The 24,047-nt window shown below is 36.4% G+C and overlaps 1 protein-coding gene across 1 annotated transcript in view; it reads left to right on the top strand.

Moving 5' to 3' along the window:
* The first annotated feature begins 251 nt into the window (after nucleotides 1-251).
* The window catches only part of NRN1L (neuritin 1 like), a 28,586-nt gene continuing 4,790 nt past the window's right edge, over nucleotides 252-24,047 (top strand). The window contains exon 1 of the mRNA XM_072422960.1: nucleotides 252-344. Within this exon, the coding sequence (XP_072279061.1) occupies nucleotides 275-344 (70 nt within the window). The 5' untranslated portion in view covers nucleotides 252-274. The remainder of the gene's footprint in view (nucleotides 345-24,047) is intronic.

The following is a 24,047-nucleotide window of genomic DNA, read 5'->3' on the forward strand; positions in this document are numbered from 1 at the left end:
AGAAATTTTGTAACAGGGCACCTTTTTTTTGCATAAAAAAATACATTTTAAAGGGGACCTAAATTAAAATTTTTACTTTACATAAAAGGGTAGATGACCCTTTCAACTAGAGTAAAAATTACCTTCTTTTTTTTGTGATGGAGGTTTAATACCCTTTTTTTGTTTTAAAGGTGAACCCCTTCCCCTTCTGTCTTTATTGTTGTGCATGCAATGAGACCTGCACTCTTTTTTCCCCCATTTACCCCAGGCAGAAAGAGGAAGAAGAGGAAAGAAGATGGCGGCGTCTTGCGTGGGACCTAATCCAGGAAACCTCCATAGGGATCCAGGGATCTGTGGAAGTAAAAGTGAGTTTTTGTTTTTTTTGTTAGTTTAGTTCTACTTTAACAATAAAAGTAACCTAAACCCTGCACATAAGAAAATACATCCCTACAAGAAGTATGAACATTACAGAGAAGTAATAGGTAACATCAGGGATTGATGATTTTAGACTATGTATAAATGTTTTCACCCAAATGTACCAAACTTTTACCCTAAATGCACACATTTTTTAAAGACTTTTTGATTCAGAGATTTTTTGAATTATTGGCCACTAGGTGGAAGAATGAGTCTTAATTTTAATATGCATTGAAATAAGCAAAGCATTAGGATTTTAGGGGCTTTACACATATAATACAGCTAAACTGATGGATAAAAAATATACAGCCCCATGTTCCGTTTATAGCATTCCTAAGCTTGTTATTTAGAAGGTTTGTGTAATCTAATGTTGCTCTTTGTAGTATTTTTATTTATTTATTTTTTTGCATTGGTACAAATAACTCTATAGCAGTGCCAGTTGCTTTTTTGCACAAGCTTGTTTTGTTAGCATAAAAAAGTCCAGATTTTAATAGCCGGATTTAAACTATATAGACCTAAATTAGATTTCATCTAAACTTCATGTTTGTCTTACACTGAACCTTGAACATTTATTGAACTGAACGTGGGCAGATTCCATCATCTCTATTAATATTGTGGCAAATGTGATTGAACGAATAACAAGCAGTAGTCACATAACAAACAAATACATATTCTGTCAGAAAAAGCCTTTAAACAAAGAGATTTGTTTTCAGGGAATTTTTGAAATAGTTACATCATAGTAACAATAGTTTTCACCCACTGGTACTTATCCAAAATACATAAAAAATATATAACATTTTAGAGCTTCCTCTTTGATACTCTATCATTTTAGGGTTGGATTCTATGTTTGTTCCTATTGCCAAATTTATTGTACAAAAACCCCTCTTATTCAGAAAACAAAGTAATTTTTTTAGATATACTAGTAATTTTTTAGTGAAATAATAAGTTATGAGTTAGTTCATAAGATAAAAATCTATTTGAAATAGTTTATGCACTTATAATAATAATAGTAGCAAATTCTGTTTTTGTACACTGATGACAAACAAAAAGCACACATTTTTTTATTGAATAAAACAATCTCCAAGGTAGAAGGTAGTTTTTAGGTTTACACTTTCAATGGTGTGCTTGGGGATGTGTTGCTAAGTCTTCATGCATGAATGGGTTAATCAGCTTTAGGTTGTTTATTAGAGCTAGAGGGTAAAGGCAGGAGAGAATGGTTTATTCCAATGAGATTTAGCAGCTGTTGTGTTGTTTCCCCTCTTACATTTAAAACATCATGTGGTTTTTTCTACTTCAGAAAAACACAGAGAGAAGATATTAAAGTGACAAGGATGTGATTAGTTTTCCATTAAGAAGAAATCATTTTAAAATTTAGATTTTCATCATTTTCCACTGATGGGATTTACATATTGCTAGGAATCATTTTTATTGTTTTTTAAAAAAGAAGGTAGACCTTTTAAAAACATGCACTACTTATCGTGGACAGTTATCATTGCTATGGCTCTACAACTAGGTAAGATTTTTACATACATTTAAATTAGATTATATTATTATAACACAAAAAATAACTATATATATATATATATATATATATATATATATATATATATATATATANCATATTTTTGTTGTTTTTAGGCATCTTAATCAAAGGATAAAACAATATAATATAAATTATTTAATTAATCATATTTTTGTATCACAGTATATTTGTTGTCTGTATATTTGAGAACTGGTGTAGATACTATACAACTAAATGAATTATATATATATTACAATCTGGGCAGAAAAGTGTACTTTATATGTTTTTTATTGTGTAATTTGTAAAAGATTTTTACAAAAAATAGGTTATATTACTATAACACAAAAAATACTTGTATGTTTGTAAATAAATATAATATATATATATATATATCTTTGTTGTGTTTAAGCATCTTAATCAAAAAATAAAACAATAAATTATACATTATTTATCATATATATATATATATGAAATATTAGGTTGTGTGGATACTATACAACCAAATAATTGTATACATAAAATGTAATTTGTACTTAATATGTTCTTTTTGTGTAACTTGTCCTTTACCATATCAATCCAGAAAAGTCTTATATACTCCTGAAATTCGGTCTACATTTCAGTATATGTGAGCTGTGATATTATGTAAGGCATACTTCATATCTAAAGAACTAAAATTATTTTAGACTAGAGATTATAATTTTCATAAACAAGAAAATGTTTCTGGCATATGTTTTTTTTAGCAATTTATACTATATTTTAAATAGCGTCAATTCACTTAAATAAATTTTGAATCATTTGTAATGTAGTTATTTAGTATCTAATAGTGCTTTAAATTCCAATATGTCAAACAGTGACTGAAAGTATACTACATGGTATGATACAGCTCTAAATATTGTGTACAAACAGAACTAGAATAATTCGGTTGGAAATTACAATTATAATAGTCATTGAAGATACCTTCATCTTTGTTGAACACTAAAATATTTATAGTTTAAAATGAACTTTTTATAGTTTATTTTAAACTTTTTTAACAAATATGAGCAAGGTAACACTTTGGTGCTGCCTTAGCCTGCTAATCTATTCTAAAATGAAACTCTCAATCCAGATATTCTCCTTGGCTCTGCCTGCACAATGACTGCCCATACTCTTTATTGGAAGCAAAGCAACATATGTGGCAAGGCTGTGGGGTCAGTTTTGCACAAATGATCAGTTCCAGAAGAGATCATTTGGACCACTACATGGAAGTCTATTAGGGAAAGTTACCATATATATACTATGGTAACTATTATGAGATATATATATATATATATTCTTTATATATATATAAAAAAATATATATATATATATATATATATATAATGTAATCTAAACCAGTAGCTATGAATATATATATATATAATGTAATCTAAACCAGTAGCTATGACTATTATATGTATAAAAATGTAATATCCTAAAAAAACATGATCTGAATGTATGATCATAAACATTTAATAATAATACCATTACAAAATTATGCTAAAAGCTCAAACTTGCCATCTAGTGGCAAAAACTTAAAAATGGTTCAGTTAAGTCTGTGTTAAGTCCATGGGGATTCATGTTTCCATTACACAAATTAATGTATTTGTTATGTTTCTTTTGTTTATGATTTTTAATAAATGTCTGCTAAAAATTGTAGATCATTTAGGCCAGTGGTGCCCAACCTTTTTTGGGGGCCTGGTTGTTGACATTGGGATAAAACTTGTGGGTCACAATGCAAATAAACATTAAAACTATTCCAGTTTTAAACATACATCTTTAATATAAAATTCAATTCAATTGAAATGTTTCTAGTTACTATAACATACATGCACCAAGTAAAATAGATGACAAATCAAGAATCTCTGCAAAGGATTCTTCCAGAGAAATGCAATTCATGTGTCAGATATCCAAGGGCTACATGTTCTTACTATTACATCTTCAGGACCAGTTGCCAACATCCCTCTGTTATATAAGGTAAGTGGCCAGCTATGTGTAAAAAAGAAGATCACCAGCCGCTCAGTCCCTCACACTGCTGCGTCTGCAGATTTGACTCCAGATGGCAGTGAGTGGTACTGAGCGTCTCCCCCTAGGCAGGGTTCCATGGCATGAGGAAAGGGTAACGGCACCGCAACCTCACCACCACTCTAAACCCAGTCTTGAAGTTATGTGAACATTAAGGGGCATCACAGTGCAAAGACAACTGGCAGTACCATAATGATCATTACCATGAGAGTGGCCATAAGGGGGTCCTCAACATGCAAGCTCATGCATGGCGACCCTGGTCTTGAAATAGCCCCTTTAATGTGAAAATATCCCAGATTGTTGTTGGAATTTTATGCCTATGACCCTGTATCTGGCAACTTGTTATGTTCAGGGAGATTAAATTTGGTTTAGTAGCAGCTCTTAGGGTCCCCTGTGTACCCTAAGAATTTCACATTTGTATGATAACCAGTGCAGGAGATATGAGAATTTATACATGGGGATAATGACAGAAGCATGAACACAGCACTCATGCCGCTGCTGGGATTATCTCACAGTACAAGCAGCTCCCTCTCCTGGCAGCATGATCTCCATAGAGAAACATTGAGAATGTCAGCGCCCCATCCCCCCCGCAAGACAATGAGCAGGGATAGATAGGGAATGTAGAAGAGGGCCGATCTGACAGCCGTAGGTTGGGCACCCCTACTTTAGGCCATTATCAAGTTTTTTAGTCTGCTTTCTGTATATTATAGATAAATGTATTTTTTTTTAATAAAGTGAGTGTGATTTTTTTAGGAAAGTTCAGTTGTGTGACATTAATTCATTTGCATTAATTTAAGCAAAGCTTACACTTTTAGGAATCCGAAATCAGACAGGTCATTATTGCAGAACGTGATAGGCAATGCTTTAGATGTGCTGCAATAACCCCTTACTCCGGGTTTCTCAGGCAAAAAGATGAGCTGTGCATGTGTAGGGTCAGCTTTGGTTGCTGGGATACCTGGCAATCCTGACTACCCCTGCTTGTGCCAGGAATGAATGACCTCCCATGCAGGATGTCATCCCGGCCAAGCCAATCAAGATGGACAAAAAAATGAAAAATACATTTCCATGCAAAAAATTGTACCGCTTTTTGCATGGAAATTTGGACAGAATTAGACTGCTAACGAGGTTATTGCTATTTCAATAAGATTATTTATCTGAGCACACATGAATTGTTTAGTACATAGTGGCTTTGAACTTGAGTCAGATGTATTGGGAGAAAGGCATACAGTATGGTAAGGAGTTATCCTAAGAATTCCGGCGATCCCGTGCTGTGCACCATCGCAGTATAAGACATTTTCTTATTCTGTCCAGCGATGTCATTTGCAGCAGCCAGGAGACTAAGATAGCAGCCCCTGCTTCCCTTTAGCCGTTCAGCCTGATGTATGTAATATTGGCATCCCCAGCACCACTCTGTGAGGCTGTGCACATCTGAAGGGGATTTTAGAGGCAAATTAGCTCCTTGCACTGCCATTGGCTGCTGGGACTTTATAGCCTCTCTGCTCCCAGTCAGCAGTGCCTGTTATAGTGTATAGCTGGGCTAATCTGTGCTGGAGAGTTATGGTCTGATTTACTGTTGCAGACCTTGCCTGTTTCTGACCCTGAGAGTTTATGCCGCCTGGACCAACCTTTTGCCTGTGACACCAACTCTGCTTGTGTATGCCCTTGTGTACTTAGTCTGGTGGACAGATATTCTGTGTATGACTTCTGCTCTGTATTCTGGACTTGGTGCTACATTATCTGTGGGCTCTTGGTCCTTTGCCAGCCCTTTCGCAGACACCATCCATTGTGCACTAAGCCCTGGGGTCAACCATGTGCTAGGAAACACAACAGGTCTCCCAGGGCTGAGCGGGGGCCTGCTATAGGTGAAGAGTGCAGCGTTAGATTGGGGGACTGGTGTCTGGCGAGTACTGTTGCTGGACCAGGGCCAAGGAAGGAAGGATAAGGATAAGTGAAACTTTCTGTCAACCTGTTTTTTCAAGATTTTTAGCAAGTGTTTATAATTACCTTCCGTCAAAATGTTTTTCAAGATTTTTTACAAGTGTTTATAATTACCAGATGCAACCCTCCAGTTTTGTGTGCTAATTGGAATTTACATTCTGTGCTACTGGCCAGTTGTCAAACAGGAATGCTCCTACCTTTGTCATCTTTGTCATCTCTAAATAATCTAATTACAAACTCAGACCAAGTTTTTTGCCTTCAATGTTCAACATCCCAGATTTTGGTATACAAGACCAAGACAGATTGAAACCTCTGGATTTTAAAGGCACACACATTTATTTAAATCATTAAAATTTATATATAATAGGAATTTCCCAGTTACCTTGGATTTCTTGTCTTTGGAAATCTTTGGATTTTTTATTTTGTAAGTTATCTTCAAATCTTGCAGATGATATCCATCTACTTGTATGCTTTGAGGCCCTATGGATTTGTTAGACTGAAAATAAGAATGATCCTAGGTAAAGATTATAGGTAAACAAATTTTAGGTTAAACATCTATTCACATACAATATTTAAATTTTTTCATTATGTAACTGTTATAGTGCCTTCATGGTAGTATTTTGAGGTTTTTGGTGGAATGTTCATATGCTTTTTATTGTATTTAACTTTTTTTTACTTTTTCCTCGTCTCATTACTTTTCTAGCATTCTCTATTCCATCTCTTATTTATTTATTTATTTTACTTGTGAAGAGTAGGTCCATAAAAAGAATATTTAACAGAGGTCTGTGCTGATCGAGGCCAAGACTGCCTAAAAATGTTTGAGTGTGATTTATTATGTGTAAATATTAATAAATACCTGCTGTTTGTATGAAACATGCAAACATTTTCTGAATTTGTTGCACACATTTACCTCCCTAGCGGTACATTTCTCTCCGGTTTTTTATGTCTAAAAGTGGTGCATTGTTTTTCGAGAAAAATTGTTTTACAGTACACTATAATAGTATGAGTATAATAAAGTTTGAAACACAAAATCATGTAAAAATAATAAATTAAATAAATGTAAAAAAATATATATATATATATTATACTCATACTAATATATATACTGAAAAATAAATGTTCTTGAAAACAATGTACTGCTTTTACACAAATAAATCCAATGTATTGCATTTAATACAGTTATTTTGAATTTCCCGCCCCGCCGGCAACGTACACACGCACCAACGTCACCGCAAACTTCCCCGATGACTCATCGTGAGCAGAAGACGCCGGAGGAAGACGAAAGAAGACAGGGATCGCGGTGATGGACAACGCGGGACGCCGGCGAAAAAGCGCTGTATTTACTATCTTTCCCATAGGTTTACCTACCCGGGGTGTGACTCGGGGTTACCGCTTTCAGCAACTTTTTTCTACCCCGAGTCACACTCGAGATTACCGCTAGGGAAGTAAACAAGCTTTTTATTAAAGAAGAGCAACGTACACACGCCGGCAACGTACACACGCACCGACGTCACCGGGAACTTCCCCGGTTTAGGCGTTTCCTCTTAAGTTAGAATTGCCCTCTTGGACTGTTGCCACTGTTTCAATCTTAGTAACAATGGTCAAAAGACAAATTAAAAGAGAAAGTTAAAATACCTAGCAAAATCATAATATGGGTTTAATCCTTTCTTTATACTATCGAAAAAATAAAGTTTTGCCATTATTACATTACATACATTTTAATTTTAAACACCATAATGTACAATGAAATAAAATTCTATAGTTTTAGTGGAAAATGTGTGATCCCATACTAGGAAATGTATACATAGCATGTCACACTTAGAAAGGCTAAAGCAAGAGAAGATAATATAGAGTTGAATATAAGTAACAAAAGAAACCCTTTATGGACTAAAGGTCATACTTGGAAGCCAAGGTCAAATTTTGGCATCATTAGTATACATCAGGTCATTTGACTATAGCTCTGCCTAAATTTGCCTGCAAAAATATTGTTTCTAGTACTTTTTTTTTTTAAATTATAAGCTGAAAAACAGACACAAATGTGAAAAACTATAAATTATATTTAACGCTTGTACATTTAACAAAAACAAATTATTGCAATATTGTATTTCACAGCATACTTTTTACCTAACAGCTGCAGCCATTTCACAGTGTACTCAGTGTTTATTTGAACAGGCTCATTTAGCTGTTTTTGACAATGCCTCTGGTGAGGACATTGGTAGTGCAACCACCTGTCACAGGCTTGTTTGCATAAATAGTCATGTGTCCACTATTGCTGTCATTTTTAATAAACTCATCATTATCATATGTTATTTTAGCATGTCATTTTATGCAGCAGTTTACAGAAGTATGGTAAAAAATCTGTCCCCCCATTGTCACAGTCAAATGTCTCCTCAATTAGCAAAGGCAAATTTTGAGAGAAATGGACAATTGCTGCTAAGTGAGAGTGCTAACTAGTGTTGATATTTGAATTCGGGTTGTCCCTATATTCGACCCGAATATGGCTGTTCGAATTCGGGTATACCCGAACCGAATTTTGCCTTTACATGTCCCTCCCTGCATCGCTCAAACGATTGTATCTAGTGTGTGGACACTGTTGGTGGATTATATATGAACAATCATATTGTTACAGCATGTACAGAATTGTGCACAATATGATTGTTCAAGTATATTCGTGCATAATTGTTGATCGGTCGTAATCGTTCATTTTCTAACAATAATTATTGGAAGTGTGTACCTAGCGTTAGCCTAAAACAGATTTGACAGGTGCACTTTGATATTCATGTGAAGCACAGCGGTATGTAATAGTGTTATGTATCTTTAAATGTATCCTTTTATAATGTATCTTTTTACATCTGTTTGGAGGCTGTAGAAGCTCTACACAGTGCTGAAACAAACCCGAATTTTTCTCCCATTGACTTTAATGGTGTTCGAATTCGATGTTCGACCACCCGAATTTTTGTGCTATATTCTGCCGAACAGCTGCCGAATCGAATAGTGAGCTATTCGACCAACACTAGTGCTAACCACTAATCTAAACTGAAATGGGGTTGAAAAATGTTTATATTTAATCTTAGTAACTCTAAATAAGATATACCTAATTAAAATAGGCTCAACATGTATTTTTAATTTTACAATTATGTTTGCAAGTTAATTGTGAAGACAATTTTTATCTGAATCACGTTTAACTATCTTTACTTTTAAATATATGCCAATGGTATTGATCTGGTGGTTTACCAAATTAAACCTTTATTTCAGAAATGTATTCATCATCATTTAGACAGAATATTTTCAGTCTATATTGTGCTCAATGAAAACCAAATAAAATGACCTCATATACATTTTATTATGTGGGAGAGATTTTTAAAATTGTCCACATTTATTCGTTATGGCTGATGTTTAAAAGCTGAGATGGGAATCAATGTAATTCTTTTAAAACGTAGACGTTCAACGCCATAATCAAAACTGTATTTCAAAAGTGTTTCACTTTTGCTTTAAATCTTAATTATAGTATTATTAAATACCATTTTCATTTATAAATTGATGGAGCAGCAATGGATAAATGCTTGCGCTTTTACTTTGTACTAAATTTTTATATAGGTTTTTGGGAATAAAGAAATAATATCTTTATATAGTGGCTTAAGAAAGTATTTAGAAGCCCTTCACTTTTTTCAATTTTGGTATGTTGCAGTCTGATGCTACAATTGTTTAAACTCTTTTTTTCTCATGATTCTAAACTCAGTACCCCATGAAGACAAAAAAAACAAAACAGAATTTTAGACAGTTTTATAAATGTAATAAAAAGAAGAAATCGAAATATCACATTTACATAGGTATTTTGAATTTTTTGGGAAATTTCCCTAGATCTGTGCTTTGCAACAATCCTATATCTGACCTCTGAAGGCAGTTCCTTTGACCTCATGGCTTCAGTTTTGCTTTGATATACATTGTCAGCTGTTAGGCCTTTTATACAGAGGAGTGTGCCTTTCCAAATAATGTTCAAAAAATTTAATTTGCCACAGGTGGACTAGTCAAGGAGCAGAAACACTTGAGCAGAAATCAGGAGAAACTGGGAATGTAAATTTCAAGCATTGTTGCAAAAGGTCTAAATACTTGTTGTGTTGTGATTTTTCATATTCTATATTTCATTTCTTTTTATTAAGTTTACTGAACTGTCCATTTTTACTTGCAATTATAGGCACTGACTGTACATTATTGAGAAAAAAAGAACAAATTATTGTAGCAACAGTTTGCAACATGAAAAAAACAAAGGGTCTGAATACTTTCTGAAGCCCTTAGTATAACAATGATTAACTTTCCAGACTCCTAGATAATTAGCACTGTCACATCCCTAATAATATTTGACACAAAGAAAAAAGTTTTTGGGGGATTTTAAAGGCAGTATACAGTAAAAGTTATATCAAATTATTCATATCTTTAATTAAAATTATTTATTAAACAATAAAAACATATATTTACAACGGTATATAACAACACCCCCAGCTATACATGACAATAAATATAGGACAGCACAAAATATATCTATACATAGGTAGTTATAACTTGTCAAATATAATATATACAAAGGGCCTTCAATGGACATAGGATATCACACTGATCTAGTTTCAATGCGTTTTGCAGATATAGATCCGCTACATTAGGAAACATACATACATATAAAAGGAGGTGAGTGCTGAGAGAAAAGTGCACATAAAAATAAATCAATGAAGAAATCTACCAATACACTTCAGAAAAATTTGTAAACAAATCAATATAGTCAAACATCTACTTATCGCATAATGATCACAAAAACTCCTCCAAAGCTATAAACCCTGGATGGAATAGAACAATCTAAGAGTTCGAGACTGGATGGGCATCACCACTTTGATGTGACCTGTATGTATCAATCCTATGGCGCAATTTTTTCATTGATATTATCTTAAGGATTCTTATCCATGTTTTTCTATTTTATTTTATTCATTTCCTAATAACTGTTTCTAGTTCACTTACTCATTTTTAGTTTTTCAATATCAAGATTCTTTTCTTTACTTACAGTTCCTTTTTTTTGAAGAAAAAAACATCTGCCTATACAATATCCTTTGGGCTAATGGTCAGTATCAAAATCTGCTATAATGAAACTGCAAACAGCGAAAATCCGTCAACATGATTATTTTGGTTCAGTATTTTGTAGTCTGGCCATCTTCGTGTAACTTGATTTTTCTTGTGGGAAAATAACTTCAACTTACTGATATGTTCATCCCTATTGCAAAAACACTCAGCCTAGTGTAATTATTATTTGTAACTTCATTATGGTTTCTTTTCTAATTGTTGTCTTGAATGCTTTTTCCTTGCCAATCTGTGCAGTCATATTTCTCAAAAGGACTATAGAACACAGTAAATTTTCCTGTAACCAGAAGAATATACATACTCTGTTTTTTATATTCATGTTTGCCCTTCGTCTGATTTCATGTAATGCAGCCATCCCCACTTTGTATTTATTTATTTGCTATTTTAGACTTGGTGCTCCTGATTTATAGAAAGCATACTGGAGTTGGTGTTACAGTGGAATGCCAATCTCAAAATATTAAGAACAAATAAAGATATATCTCTTGAAAGAGACTATGCCAACCCTGATTTTAAAGATTCAAAAAAAAAAGAGGTAAAAAGATATTTTTTTTTTGTATGTATTGTATTCAGTGATAAATTCTCAAAGAATACATATGCATATTATTACAAAGTAACATGTAAGAAGAACAGCTTTCCTATTTGGCAGGAAGGTTCCCTACTGTCATTCAATAGTAGTAGACAATGGCAACTTACTGTAGTAACGTAGGACGTATAAACTGCAAGGATTGCGGTATAGGAAAACAGTGCGCAGCCGGAGGGACTGGACCCTAAGCGTTTCGCCCAACTGAGGGCTTTTTCAGTTGTATCTGTGTGCTTGGCAAAGCCATTGTAGGTAGAACAAAAGGTCTGGATATATTGTGTAACATAAATACAAATTAACATTGCAAATAGACATATTTACATAAACAAATATTATCATTATCCATAATGTGAAGGTATACCGGTGAGATATATGTACTTTATGATTGTAAGTAGTTCGAATAAGAGAGATGAGATACTGGGCCTGATTTATGAAAGCTCTCCAAGGCTGGAGAGAATACACTTTCAGAAGTGAAGCTGGGTGATCCAAAAACATGGATTTTTAAAAATCATTTGCTATTTGCTAGCAAATGCTTTGAATCCTGGACCAGATCCATCCCAGGTTTGCTGGATCACCCAGCTTCACTGATGAAAGTGTATTCTGTCCAGCCTTGGAGAGCTTTCATAAATCAGGGCCATAGTGGCTTAGGGATTCTAGAAGACTATAATAATTAACCTAGTGCATTAACAGTTTATAAACCTTTATTCAAAAGACTTACATGGCTCCCAATGGGGAATCACTTCAGGTAGGATACTCTAGAGGTAAAACTTTTAAAGTATTCCAGGTTGTCATATCTCCATATGTAATCATAATGTAGAAAGAAATATATATATATATATTCCTCAGATAGTACATATATATACAGTACATTCGAATAGATAGGTTTGCATGTTGCAACATACAAACCTATCTATTCGAATGTACTTTTATTTGTCCTTAGCATATGTTGTATTAGTTTTGATTAGATTAACATGATTCTTTGTCAACCCAAAGATAAATAATGAAACGTTATTCACAGTATTTAACCTTGTTTTTGGTTCATTCATACATTCATCTCACTCACATCCATCATATTGTTTTTGCAATCTACCACTGCATGCACTCTGACACCCCTGCATTCCTTTTTGCAAGTTTATTCTTATTCTCTAGATCCTCCTTTCCCACTTTCATTAATCCCTCCTAATAAAAGGTTTCCCCACCAATCAGCTTACAGGGACGGGGGCATCGGGACTATTGCCCCAATGCAGCTAACGCTGAATTGGGCTGTTCAAACGCCTCAGTTCTCCTGCTCCCCATAGGTGCAACATCTTATTGAGACTTCAGAGACGTGGTGTGGCCTTGAGTGTACACGTAAGCTTATCATTTACCAATATCCAGTTTAGTTTAGTTTTGACCGGAACCAACAGGATAGATGGTGATTTCCATGCCTTGCCTGTGGAATTCTGGCCACCAGCAGCACAAAATTGCACAATTTCTTTGTATATTTTGGCAAGAGCATGTCAATCTTACTCAAGAGGGAGAACTCTAAGCTGGGTGAAAGGGAGATTTGAATCACCTTTGACATAAGGTCAAAGACTTTTCCAAAATTCCTGCGCCATTGGGCAAGACCACCAGATATGCTCCATGTCTCCTACATTCTCGCATTAGAGTTTTGTAATATAATTCAATCAAGTTAACATTGAGAGAAAATGGATATTTATATTTATTTATATGGTAGCATGGAGGAGGGGACTGACAGCATGGAATAGAGGATTGAGATCTGTCCTGTAAAATCCAGGTCAGCAAAATACAGGTCCTTTCAAATGCGGTTTTACAGTAAGGGTTCACCCCTCATTTACAAATGATTGAATCTGGGCATGACAAAATAACTCAAAAGGGTTACTTAATTTGAACTAGGTGGTGGACACTTCTACTGAAAATTAGATTTTCCACTCTGTAAAAGCCACAGCTACTTCACCACTCAAATTGGTGGGGTGATAGGCCCAGTCGAAACTCAGGATTCCCCCAAAGCAGAGCAAGTGGAGTGGGGCCAAGCTTATGCCTGGGTAGTGTTTTAGTTTATCCTACACCGACAAGAAGTACTGAAGGGCAGGGTAGGTAATCTTAGCTAGAATACGGAAAGATACTCACATAACAGTAGCAATTGTTGACACAGAATTGGGTTGAGCTTCTATATTTACTCATTGGGGTCTATTGAATAGCAGTGTAGTTCAGAAGAGTTGTGCAACCTGGGCGGCTCTGGGATAATATCTGAAATTAGGAACTTTCAGCCCTCTCTGTGCTTTAGGGGCGAGCATCATAGCGAAAATGATTTGGATTCCTTTGTGACCCCAAATTAACTCCATAACTCTAGTTTGGAGTAGATCTAAGATTTGCTGGGATTGTAAGTGTAAGGAACAGGTTAAGGACTCTGGGCAGAATGTTCATTTTGACTGTTGCCACCCTTCCCATCCAGGATAGCGGAGAGGAATACCATCTAGTCAAATCCTCAAAAATTTGTTTGAACAGGTTTTGTTATTTTGTATTATGAAGCTGGTGGGGATTAGGAGTGAGTGTAATCCCTAGGTAAGGTAAAGTCTCTTTTTACCATTCAAAAATGAATGCCTGTTGTAGAGTGGAAATAGTGGTGTGATCAAGGTTAATGTTCAAGGTCATCGGCTTGGAATAGTTTACCTGCTAGCACGAAAGATCAGCAAATTGTTTGAGGATTTTGAATAAGTTAGTCAGAGGCGAGGTAATGTAGACTGTACTAGATAACGTCTGCAAAGAGGGCGGACTTATGTTCCACCTCCCCACAGACAATAACCTTAATGTTTGGACAATTTCATATGGCAATGGCTGGAGGCAAAAAACAAAATAGACACGTAGGGATAATGAACTTTCTATATTCATGATGTAGGTTACCTTTGTCAAGTACAAATAGGAAGGCAAGCTTTCCACTCTGCGCCATCTAAATTCATGTGACTACGTACATATTCTTTACAATGACTAGAGGTTTGATTGCTAACACAAATATTAGGGGAGAAGGTGGGCAACCTTGCCTAGTGCTTTTTTAATTGCAAATGTGTCAGATAGGAAGCCTCCTAAGGAGACCTTAGCAACAGGGTCGGTGTATAAGGTGGCCAGGAGCTGTAGGAAAATTCATACGCTTAAGGATATAGAAAAGGTAAACCCACGACAGGTTGTCAAATACCTTTTGCAGGTCATTGTAAAGGAGCATGGCCTTCCTGTGCGGACCTTCATCCCCTTAGGACAAGAAGGCTGAGATCAAATCAATTGACTTCCTGGTCTGGTTGGGTGCTTGGCGAAATGGTATAAAGCCAACCTGTTCTGGGTGGATGTATCGGTTAAGAAAGGAGTTTAATTGGAGGGATAAGATCTTTAGATCACAATAATTAAGCGATATCAGACGGTAGATGGATAAGGACGAATGGTCCTTACCCAGCTTAGGAATAACACTTATGTGAGCTAAGTTAGCATCATTCTTTAAACTCTCTCCCTCACGTAAGGCATTTTAAGTATTCTACTAGACAGGGGCCTAATTTAAACCAGAATTTTTTTTTATAAAAGGCAATGAAGAATCTGTCTGGACCTGGTGCACTTTGTTTTAAGACTTGTAGAGTTGCCTTCAGTGTGAAGGGTTACTTCAATCTCTGTTTATAGGCCAACCTAAGTTTTGGAAGTTGTAAGGACCTGAAGAACTCTTCAGCTGCTTCTGAGGAAAGTGGGGCATTAGAATCATAATGTTTTTTATAGAAGTCGCTAAACTCCTCTAAGATCAGTTTTGGGTTTTAGATGCTCCTGCCCAGGCATGTTTTAAGTTTGGGCAATGAGTACGTTTTGGGGCGGTGTTTAGTTTGTTAACCAGGAGTTGACCCGGTTTGTCTGACCTGAACCTATGCCCTGACGAGTTTTATTTTGTCCTCAGATCTTCGATCTGGGGGCAGAGATCCAGGTTAGGGGAGTGTTTATGACATTGCAAGAGATCCCTGTAAGTTTTCATTTTAGTATCAATAACTTGATTTTGGGCTTTTTTAAGTCTGGAGGCCTATTTATTCAACTCACCTTCATATCCCTAAGGGGTCCATCTTTCTTAGCCACTGCTAGCACTCTATGGACCTGGTCCAGTTCCAGCATATTATCTGTACAATTTGGTAGCAGCGTTTGTGGAAACTTTTGGGTCACCTAGGTTACAGATGGATTCGGGTAGGCCCCTTATGCCGAAGTTGCCCCTTTGTGATCGGTTCTGTAGGTCGTCTATTCTGAGCTTTAACTCATCAACTTGACAGTCCATAATGGGGATCAAAAAAAGCATAGTCTGTTAATCATTAAAAATGTACAGTTTGTACATTAAGAACATATATTGTACAATTTTAATCTTGTCAAAAATCTGGTATGTTTCAAATCTTCAAGAATAGTGAGACCAGCGAATCTGAAATAAACTACAATTATATATGATACATACTTTTCCTTAAAGAACTAGTCATACTTAAAAATTATTATGCAAAATATTAGATAATATGCACTCACAGTTTGTACTTCACGCATGCCAAACAGCCTTCTGAGACCTGGGAAAATCTGGGGCCTGGAATTGGAAATCTGCCCCACCCTGCTCTTGCATATTCCCAATAAAACCAGCTCCAGGACAGAAATTTTAAATAACCAGCAGAGAAACCTAGAGGTTCCTGCAGACAAATCATTGCTGGTTTTACCTCAGGGTATGTATCTGAGATACCTAGGAACTGCAGGTACCCTTTTTGTTACTGTGGTACAATATATATTGAATAAATGTATTCTTGTCAAATCAGAGAGATCTTTCCAAGTGTTATTGGAATTATTGTTAATTGTATCCAAATAATTTAATAACAACAATCTTTGTTGGAAAATAGTTTATTTAAATTGGGGGTAAGGTCCAGCTATGTTTTTCACAAAAAACAATATGGTGTAAATATGGTGTGATAGTCTTACAAAGTTTTTCTTTGGCTGCCTAGGAGGAGGATACCGAAAGCTGAAACATTGCATTGCATCTCTCTCCATTTAAATTTACATTTAAGTTTAAATTAATTAAACCAATTAAATTTTGGTTTGGGGTCGGACTACATAGCTATGTTGTTGTTGTAAAATGTTGTTCCTTGTAGAAGTATTGTTTTCTTTTTGATAGTCATCTGAAAATCATCTTGTTTGTGTTGGATTTTTGTGTATCTGATATCATGCTTGGAGAGACAGAGCCTCTAGGGGGCACTACGGCTTGCACAGAAGTGGTGTGAGCTCTGAGAAGGGCCAAGGCGCAAAATCTAAGCAGGAACCAGGTTTTCTCCAGAATGGTATGAGAATGGTATGCTGACGGTCGCTGCCAAGTTGTGGTCCTTGGGCACACAAAGGTGGGCAGGATGATGCACAGTACCAAATCACTAGGTGGTAGAATTGTCAAGGAAAGCAGTGGTTGAGGGAGGCATCAAGCAAGAAGGGTCAGGAACAAGCCAGGGGCAAGAACCAGAGATCCAGGAAATAGACACTGTTGACACTGGGGAACACATGAGACACAGGAAGCGACAGGAGGCACAGGTGACACAGGAGACACGGGGATCACTGCAGACACAGAGAAACACTAGAACAGCACAAAGGAACAAGCAGAAAAACACCAGACTGGGCAATAAGGGGTTAACACAGGAGCTGGACAGGGAAAGCACTGAATTAACCAACAGGTGTAGCGTAAATGCTCAGCAGAGCTAGGGAGCTCGACACAAGTGGAGACACATTGCACGAATGCTGAGTGCTGTGTCTGAGCTAGCTACATAGCCAGGGATGATTAAGAGGCTATTTCCTGACTGGCCGTTGGGAGGGGGCGAAACGAATAAAACTCGGAAGACCAGGTGCACCCAGGGTCTGAACTGCCCGCATGCACAGAAGAGAGACACCTGTTCTTTAGCAAGGAAGAGGTAATTGTGACAACTGATACATTTTAATCTTCCTTTGTATAAGGTTTAAAAATGTCACATTTATAGATAAATTACTAGTGATTGTTTCCTTTGTTCCAATGTTACTAACCTTGGAGAGAATAGAGACACCCTGAATCCATTTTCTGTTCCATTTACCTCATTCATTCAAAACATTTAAAATAAAATTGAAGAATACTAAAACAAGAAAAATACGGCAGTACTTTAAAGGCAGTGGATTTGTAAAAAGTTAACATATACCTTTAATTTCCTTCATTAAGAAACAACAGTTAAATATACATGCCTCTTCCCTTATACCAAGTTTCAGGAAGAGGTAATCAACATTGTTAGCATACATAGGCTAGAAACATTGTACACATTACATATGATGAGATCATCCAATGCATTTTGCAGACTGTGTCCGCTTCCTCAGGGATGTAATTGGTACAACTAGTAGGTGTATCAGCACAAAAGTTGTTGCATTTACCAGTATGCTTACTCTCTTGGTATGAAGGTAGGCAAAAGGCAGAATTAAAATCACAACACACAGAGATGGCAGTGTCTCATATATGTTGTCTCCACAACGTTATTCAGTACTTCTCCAGATATTATTGGTAATGCTCACTCCATTATGGAAGGGTAATATATAATTATCTCCAAAAAACTAGATTCAATCATATGATTACACCCATAAACGAACGTACATTTAAACTGTAAGAACCGCCATCACCGCCAAGGTGTGAAACCTTGGTGTCACAGAGGATGGCAGTTCTTCTTACAATTGTAATGTAATGTAATGTGTACAATGTATCTAGCCCATGTATGCTTACAATGTTGAGGGGAATAAAGGGAGAGGCATGTATGTTTTAACTGTTGTTTCTTAATAAAGGAAAAAAAAAGTATATGTTAACTTTTTACAAATCCACCTGCCGTTAAAGTCCCGCCTTTTTCTTGTTTTTGTATTCTTCAATGTATAATGGGGATGTTGGCAGGATTACAAATGTTAGAAGACCAGACGATATTAATGATAAACAATTTCCAATGAAATAAAAAGTTTTGGTATTTGACTTGCTTAAAAGATTAACTCTTAGGTGACTCTCCAGTGGAATAATCATAAAGCTTTGCCTCCTGCTATATCTGCTCCTAAAAAAATAAGTTTTTGGGCTCTATTTCATCTGGATCTACTCTCTCAATGTCCCCTGAACCATCAAAAGTAAAAAGGCTGTGCCTGATGGCCAGGATCTTGAAAATCAAAAGCTGATGTATTTAGATTGTTATAAATAGGTAAGAAAAAAACATTTTTAAACTAGGAAGGCTCATACCATCTAAAATCAAGCCATTGCTTCCACTTGCCAGTATAAAGTAGTGTCCCACAGGTATAACTTAATCTGGAAATAATTCAGATATGAGTTTAAATACAATGAAAGGCCGTGTTTTCAGCTACGTCAGTATTCACCAGTTACTGCTGGTTGCTCAATCCTCTGTTTATTTAATTATTAACCACCTGGCCATTAAGCCCGAGCATGCTCGGGCTAAAAACTTTTTCAATTTTCGTTAACCCTGAGTTTTTCTCACCAGGTGGTTAAATGTAAACAAATGTTATATTGCAATCCGATTGTCATACATTGTATGACAATCGGATTACAACTGAAAGGAAATACTCACCCAGTGTCCGCAGCTCCTCTTGCTGGCATCTGCAGTGAGATGTATAGCACAATGCAGAAATCCTGCATTGTACTGTGCATCTCTCCGGAGATGCCAGCAGCGTCCAGCGTGTGCCTCTGTCTGTGTCTGTGTGAGCTGGGCAGGGAAATCCCCCCTCACATCACCCGGAGGATGAGTCATCTTCCGGGTGATGTGATTGGTGATGTATGGGGGTGTGTCAGGGAGGGAAATTTAAAAGCAGAGTACAATGTAATCTGCTTTTAAATGGTTTTTACAGTACAAAAACACCACACAACATGAAATAAAAATAAAAGTACATTTTTAATTTTATTTTTAGATTACATTGTTGTCTATTATTTCATTATTGTTTTAAATTATTATTTATATTTATGTATTAAATTATAATTTATGATTTTAATATAATAAATAAATATAATTATCATACCCGGGAGTTAACCCTAAGAATTACAAGCCCACAATATAAACAAAAATTTCTATGCAAAAAAAAATAGGATTGGATTTTATTAAAAGTACATTTTTTTTTTACATGATAGTGTGTTTCAAACTTTTTTTTATATTCATGATATCTACTAGACCCTTGTTCGGACATATTTCTGTAACTTACAGGTCTAAAATGTAAAAAAAAAAATTTCATGAAAAACAGTGTAACACTTTTGGTACAGAAATCTAGACCTCAGTGTAACGCCCAGGAGGTTAAGACAGTCATCTGTAAAGCAGAAGCATTTAGGAGAAGTTTGTGGTTAACAGGTAATGCAATTTTTTTGCACATGAAGAGATGTATGTTTTGGTCACCAACTTACTTGAGTAAAAGAGTGTGCCTGACTGAATGACATTGTCTTGTTAGCAAAGCCTTTTTTTATAGTAAAGTTGGTTTTACATTTATACCAACCATCTACTTAACTTTCATCTGTCCCTGATTTTCTCAACAAAGTTCTACAGGTCCAGAACAGGTTTCAGGGCCAAGTGCTTGTTTCAGTACCTGGGATTGGATTGCTGAACCATTTATATGTCGGTTTACTTTAAAAATGTATTCAAAATACCCTAATTTTGACTTCTTGGGGTGGGGCCAACAACCGTGCCTGCATCTTAACAGCGTTCCGGCTACCCTGATCACTGCTCACCCGGTTTAGAGCTGTAGGGGACGATCTCTCATCGACAGCCGGCATCAGCCTGCTCTCCTTCCTCCATGGTGCTAGTATTACCCGGTGTCCGAGCACGTCACGCTGTTCTTTCGAAGCAGTGCTCTTTTGTGGCGGGAGTGTGCGGCGGCCATCTTGGCTGTGGGGCCAGAGCACTTTATACATTGCTATACAGCCAGGGAGAATCTATCCCAGGGGATATACAAATATATCACCCACTTTACCCCAGACACAATGGTCAAACAAAATAAAGGAAAAAGAGTGCAACGCTCCCCTAAACATAATACTGCTGCTCAGTCACCATCGCATTTTTTAGAGGGGCAAGATTGCTTGTTGTCACCTATGGACATATCTAACTCAGACCCGCATCACGTATGATAGAGCACATTCACCGTATTGACCGTATTGTGAGAAACACATCTCCAATGCCAGACCACATGTGGTAATCGCAAAGTTTTTCCATTTTCTGGATAAAGAGCGCATTCTCTCTACATATAAAAGGCTGGCCTGCTATAAGTTGCCCTGCTATATCCTGCAAAAGTGAAAGTAACGATTAATGGGACGACATTACTACTGGAATACCCAGAGTCGGCCTTACCACAGATAAAAAGACTCTTTATCTCCATCCACTACAGAAGAACCGACTGGATCGTAACTAATACCAATTGTTATGTCATGAATAATTAATGCTGATACTGGAGAATAGCATGGCAAACCTTTTATTGTTGATTTTTGCCTTGTTCTTTGTTGTCTTTGAAAGACAGCCACAGGTACTGATGCTACCGCTGTGGCAACAGTATTCCATGAGTACAAGTTTGTTTATATTGCCGTTTGTGGTTTGTTTATTCAAATTAGATAACAGAAATACATTTCTAGGCCACCAAAAGGCACAATATAGTTGTAACTGGTTTACAAATGTTTAAGTTTGATATCTTCCCTTATAAAATAGTATGACATTAGGTTCACTAAAAACAAAAATTTGGTTAACAGTGAATGATGTTTGGCAGATTACTCATATGTATATGCATGATTGTTTTCTATTTTACTCTGTTAGGAGATGCAGGGTTTTTTTTTACAATGTACCCCAATGTAGAATATTCTTTATGTTTAAATTTTAGAATGGGTGGTAAAGCCTGGGACAATCCCACCCATTACTCATGTAGACAGACCATTGAATATTGCACTCTGATTCACAAAGATTGATAATGGCTTATTTAAATGTATCACCCGGCCTTATCTGAATATTCAGAAGGAATTCAATCTAGTAACCTGGAATCTGGGGAGCCTCAATCATCATATTAGGCGTCGCAAAGTGACTACTCACTTGCGCTCCATTCACCCAGACATGGTTCTGTTGCAAGAAACTCATTTAAGGGGATACATTGCGTCTCCCAGAATCCTGAGTGGGGGAGGTAATTGCTTCCTCTTAGATTAAAAAAGAGAGGAGTAGCTATTATTTTTCGGAAAGCACTGGTTTATCAAATACTTGATGTACAGGTGGATAAGAACTTACAACATCTGTTGGTAAAAGTGGATGTTCAGGGTGACATCTACTCACTCCTTAACATTTATGCACCTAATGTCCCGAATCCCCACTTTTTTCACACATTTCAGAATTGCTTTTATCAAGGGATTACCCAAATTTAATTATTGCACCTGACCTGGGTATAGATTGATCGGAAGCACAATCATCCCCTCGTTCGCAAACTCTAGCTAAGTGTATAGGGTCGATGTTACTTTTAGATCCCTGGAGAACAAGCAATCCAACACAAAGAGAATATTCACGTTAGTCCAAAGTGCATAAAACCTTCTCTAGAATTGATTTTTTTATTCTTCACACATTTTTTTACAAAATTGCTCAAATATCATATCATCCTATTTTTTTATTGGATCAGGCTCCCGTATCTATGAAGGTAGAATTGCCATGTCTGGTGACACAATTTCCTACATGGCATTTCGCCAAGTACTTATCTTCTTCTCCGGCTTTTCAATCTTTCCTAATGTTGCAGCAGCACATTGTGAACATGAACATGTACATAATCCCACAGAAAGTACTAGACGAGCCTGGTTACAAGCTGCAATGGTGTTGGAGAACCACTTACATGCTAAGGCAATACTTAAAGTCCGACAAACCAAATACAAGTTCTACTGCTGGGAGAACAAGACAGGCTTTTTATTAGCCAAGTTGGCATCACCTCAAAACCCTAAGCACCCTATTCATACTCTACGAAACAATTCTGGTACCAAATGTTTTAAACAAGCGTAAATTCTCAACATCTTTGCAAATTATTACACACAAATTTATTCTGCGAATCCTCCTGCAGAGGTGGATATAGCGGCATTCCTCCAGAAGGTAGACTTACCACCTCTATCAGTATCTTAAAAGGAGCAGTAAAAGCTCCAATACAAATTGAAAAGGTTGCTAGGGCTATTAAATCTCCCCCTTTAAGCAAAACTCCAGGCGCAGGTGGATTGCCGGCTAAATTTTTTAAGCCGTTAGAATTGTATCTCTCCCTTATTATTGGCTATTTATATTGGAATTTTGGAAAATAAAATGTCCTTTCCAAATTTCACACAAGCCCATACCTCTTTGTTACTTAAACCATTTAAAGATAAGGAAAATCCTTCCTCCTACAGACCAATTGGTCTACTTAACACGGATTAAAAAAGTGATGGCAAAAATTATTGCAAATCGCTTACAACCAATGCTACTATCTATGCTAACCACTCACCAATTAGGCTTTCTGAGAAATAGTAATATATCAATAGGGATTAGAACTGCCATTGCCACAACTACACTTCCATATAACAAAAACCAAATACTCCTGAGCCTTGACGCTTAAAAGTCTTTTGACAGAATTTTATGGCCCTACTTGCACGCTTTGCTTGAACATAGGCAATTTGGCATACGATTCCAATCATTCCAATTATAATTAACTTTCCCACATTGTAACAATGCACAGCAGAACAAAGCAGGGTTTCCCCCTGCCTCCTCTATTATTCAACCTTGCAATAGACCTGTTACTTCGTTTCTTAGAGGTTGACCCCAGATTCTCTGGAATAAAATTTGGCCCTACAGAGATTAAAACGACTGCTTTCGCCGATGACATACTAATATTTATCGCAAACCCCAAGGATTCTCTTCTTTCCTGATGCTGGCTCTTCAGGAATTTCAAAAAGTATCAGGGTATATCATAAATTTTGACAAGTCGGTAGCGCTCTTCCTGTTTCCCAAACATAAACCCAGCTGGAGCTCCCTGTATCCATTCCAATCAGCAAAGTCACATTTTAGATATTTGGGTGTGTCAATTCCTAAAAATCCTGCAAAACTCTATAATTTAAATTTTGTACAAACCATTTGTTTGATGAAAAAAGACTTTAAAACATGGGCCTCCCTCACGCTCGCCTTCATGGGCACAGTATTTAGGGTGGTAAACTCACCGTGGCGGGTTGAATTTGCCAGATGTAGCCCTGTATAACCAGGCTGCATTACTACGTATACTAAAGGAATGGATCCATGAAACATAATTTTACACAAATTTAAAAGTAGGTTTATCGCTAAATTCCACCCCCCCCCCCCCCCCCCCCCAACCCCCTAGCTATTCTACATACCCATAGAGAAATGTTATCTAAGGAAATTCAGAATAACCCCTTAATATTCTCAATATGGCAACTTTGGCATTCTCTGC

This window comes from Pyxicephalus adspersus, chromosome 9 (assembly GCF_032062135.1).
Source record: "Pyxicephalus adspersus chromosome 9, UCB_Pads_2.0, whole genome shotgun sequence".
Classification (NCBI taxonomy): domain Eukaryota; kingdom Metazoa; phylum Chordata; class Amphibia; order Anura; family Pyxicephalidae; genus Pyxicephalus; species Pyxicephalus adspersus.